Raw genomic sequence first — 3,658 nt, 5'->3', positions numbered from 1 at the left:
ACCTATGCTTTTCCTGCTGTAACATGTCAAAATGTCTTTGGTGAAAAAGGCCTTAAACTGACTGCTTGTGTTTGTTGCCCCCCTCGAACTTTACTGCAACAGTGGAATTACTTAAGGGAGTACAATGTTTTCCAAGCTGATAGAAATAAAAAAGTTGTAATAAACTGGAATTATCCTTAAAGTATTGTGATTTTTGCTATCGATCTTATTTGGTCCTTTTATTTGCTTTGCTTCCTGTTTATCTTAATATTTAACCATATTGTCTTGCTTTACCATTTTCCTACTACACCACGACCATTCAACTACTATAAACAAACAATTGTTCATTATTTATTTATCTGCTGATTAGTTTTTCCTGAACTTATGTAGTCTTTAAAATGTCAGAAAACACTGAAATAAGTCCATTATCACTTTCCAGAGCACAAAAGTATTGTTTTCAAATCTGAGAGTGATTCCAATTACAATGATATAGAACAGAGGAAAGCACCGGAACATGTTAATAAACTATATCGGTTATTAAGGATCTGTCAATCAAACTACACGTTTAACTGACCAGTCGTTTCAGCACTAACCTGTACTGGTGGTGTCAGAGACAGTTGCCAGTTATATGAAAGAATCTCGCCAACTTTACTTTGCTTTCTCTTCCTGTCGCTCACTGTCCCACATACATACACACACTTATGAGATTTTCCACACCTAGGTGGGAGAAAACAGTGTGATGAATGGCTCTGTATTCAGAGGCCTTGGCAGTCCGGTTCCTGTGTGGGTCTTGGTGGACAGTAGGGCCTTTACAGTAAATCTCTGCTGTAGGACGTCCGAGGATATTTAGTTGTATGAGGAGTTTCCAGCCCTCATTAGAGGCTGGTGATGGACGTATGAGATGGAGATAGATGCATGATATTGGAATTCTGGAAGTCTAGTTTTTGATATAATTGAGGCTTTGAAGGTTGAGTAGAGCATTAGGATGATGACCAGATTTGATTGGACCCAAATGGCACGAAAGAGGATTTTACATGTAGATGAGGAAAAAGTTAGTGTTGTTACAATACAAGTTTTGCTTCTGTTGCAAACCTTGCATAGCTTTTTAGCTGTCTCTTGAGATTCGTGAGGGACGTTTTTCCATTATGTAACTGCTGCGACCAGTTTGTCAACCAGTTCAGTGCAACTGGTATTCAATTCGAGACATTGTGAACAGTCGTTTTTAAATTCATAGAAAATATTGAATTTGTGTCTCCATCACATTAGTTGTGAATTTGTTTTTTTCAGAGCTAGTGAAAGAGAATAGATGAGTAGACTACAGTACGTTAGAGTGAATGAGTAAGACATGGGACAAGTAGCAGTCTGTCTGTTCCAAGGTGAGTGAAAGACAAACTTGTTCTGTCTTGCTAACGGACTTTTTGCTGCTATTTTTGTGCGCTGCTGTGGAAAAATAAATATATGTGGGTTTCATCCTGGCATGCTTATGTTTTAGGGTTGTCACTCTCAATTCCAAAGAGCTGTGATAAGATAGCAGTGTAAATGAGGTGGAATGGTACATTTCTGCAAGGCAGAATCATTTGTTTATGAATCATTTGGTTGCCATGAGGGTGTCAGACTCACTGAGAGAGGAAAGGGTGAGGCAGCAGGAGGTGAGGAAAGCTCCCCGTTCTGTCGGGGCTGTCAAGCTGTTTGAAGGAAGGAGTGATGATGGGGAGAAGTACAGGGGGAAAAAAACACACAGCATCCTGCAGGAATGGAGGCATTTCTGAAGAGCACTGGTGAAAAGAAAAAATACACCAAATACTAATAGTGTTTTTCCAACCCCTCCCTCTCCTGTCTCCCCTGTCTGTCTTTTTCCAGAGTTGCTGGGCTCCACCAAGAAACTCAACATCAACTACCAAGACTCAGATGGGTAAGAGGAGTGTGTGTATGTGCTTGTGTTGGTCGGTGAGATACGCATGAATCTGAGTCAAAAGAATGCAATGGAAGAGTCACTGTGTCTTGATTGACATGCAGATAAAAACAATGCCCTACCTGTGGCTGCCTGCTGTTTGTCTTCAGTCATCTGCATGACTCATAACCAAATCACACACATGTTCTGTGCCCTTCAGAGGTATTATCTTACCCTCAGAGACAGAGTTTGTTTAGTCAGAAGCAAGAATTTGCCTTTTATATGTGACAATTCATCAAAAGTCAAAAGTTAAGAATTTGAGTAAAGAAGAGCGCTTAATTCTGTGGTACATATTCAGTTAGATTCCAGAGGTACGTAGCAACAAGCTACAAGTATCCCTGAATTACGCGTCATAATGCTCGCCTAGCGGCTAGTCAGACACGCCCTCAAAAACACCGGTGGAAAACCGCAATGAACTGCAGCACACAATGACAAGATGTCCGCCTGCTGCCTCTCCTCTCCCTTCCAAACACTAGCTACCCTTCAGGCAGTCAGTGGACATAAAGTTGTTCCTGTGATGTAGAGACAGAGCTCATTTCTAACTTTATGAATGCAAGATACATTTGTTACAGATTAATAACTCACCACTCTGAAACTCTTGCTCCAGTGCATGTTGCTAAGCTGGTAAGGGGAATATGTACAGCTGAACCCAAGCCGTGTTTGCCGGTTTCTGACTGACCCGCCCTACTTTGCTGGTTACTGTTGCTACAGTGGGGGTCTGAGGTTGTCGCCTGGCAACTCGAATTTTAAGCTCCCTCCAAAGATTTTCAATTGGATTCAGGTCTGGAGACTGGCTAGGCCACTCCAGAACCTTGATGTGCTTCTTCTTCAGCCACTCTTTTGTTGCTTTGGCGGTGTGCTTAGGGTCGTTGTCGTGCTGAAACACCCATCCTCGACCCATCTTCAGCTCTCTCACTGAGGGAAGGAGATGTTGGTCCAGAATTCCACGATAAATGGCCCCGTCCATCCTCCCCTCAATACGATGGAGTTGTCCCGTCCCCTTGGCTGAAAAGCACCCCCAAAGCATGATGTTGCCACCACCATGCTTGACGGTGGGGATGGTGTTCTTTGGGTTGTACTCGGTGTTCTTTGCCCTCCAAACACGACGAGTTGAGTTGAGGCCAAAAAGTTCTATTTTGGTCTCATCTGACCACATCACCTTCTTCCAGGCCTCTTCTGAGTCGTCCAGGTGGTGAATGGCGAACTTCATGCGGGCCTGTACATGTTTCTTCTTGAGCAGTGGGACCTTGCGTGCGCTGCAGGATTTCAATCCATGACGGCGTAGTGTGTTACCAACCGTTTCTTTTGTAACTGTGGTCCCAGCTGCCTTCAGTTGATTCATCAATTCCCCCCTTGTGGTTTTGGGATGATTCCTCACCGTTCGCATGATCAGGGACACCCCACGAGGCGAGATCTTGTGTGGAGGCCCAGACCGAGGGAGGTTGGCGGTGGTGTGGTGCTTCTTCCATTTCCTGATAACTGCACCGACAGTTGATCTTTTCTCTCCAAGTTGCTTTCCGATTCTCTTGTAGCCCATCCCAGCCTTGTGCAGATCAACAATCTTGTCCCTGATGTCCGTAGAAAGCTCTTTGGTCTTGCCCATGGTGGTGATGTTGGATGCTGGTTGTTTGGGTGTTGACAGGTGTCTTTTATACAGGTAACGAGGTGAGGCAGGTGTATTTGATGTAGATAATTGGTTGGGATTGGGGCTGTGTCTTAAAGAAAGAC

At 43.8% G+C, this 3,658-nt stretch overlaps 1 protein-coding gene across 8 annotated transcripts in view; it reads left to right on the top strand.

Moving 5' to 3' along the window:
• Positions 1-3,658, top strand: part of LOC123982682 (caskin-2-like) — a 68,813-nt gene that overhangs the window by 28,072 nt on the left and 37,083 nt on the right. For 7 of the 8 annotated variants that reach the window (XM_046068405.1, XM_046068406.1, XM_046068404.1 and 4 more), the window contains one exon: positions 1,840-1,891. The exons of the other annotated variant lie outside the window; for it this stretch is intronic. In XM_046068405.1, coding sequence (XP_045924361.1) covers positions 1,840-1,891 — 52 coding nt within the window. The remainder of the gene's footprint in view (positions 1-1,839; positions 1,892-3,658) is intronic. 8 annotated transcript variants of the gene reach the window in all.

This window comes from Micropterus dolomieu, linkage group LG14 (assembly GCF_021292245.1).
Source record: "Micropterus dolomieu isolate WLL.071019.BEF.003 ecotype Adirondacks linkage group LG14, ASM2129224v1, whole genome shotgun sequence".
Lineage (NCBI taxonomy): Eukaryota > Metazoa > Chordata > Actinopteri > Centrarchiformes > Centrarchidae > Micropterus > Micropterus dolomieu.
The sequence above is the reverse complement of the archived record's forward strand: the minus strand, read 5'-3'. Positions and strand labels throughout refer to the sequence as shown.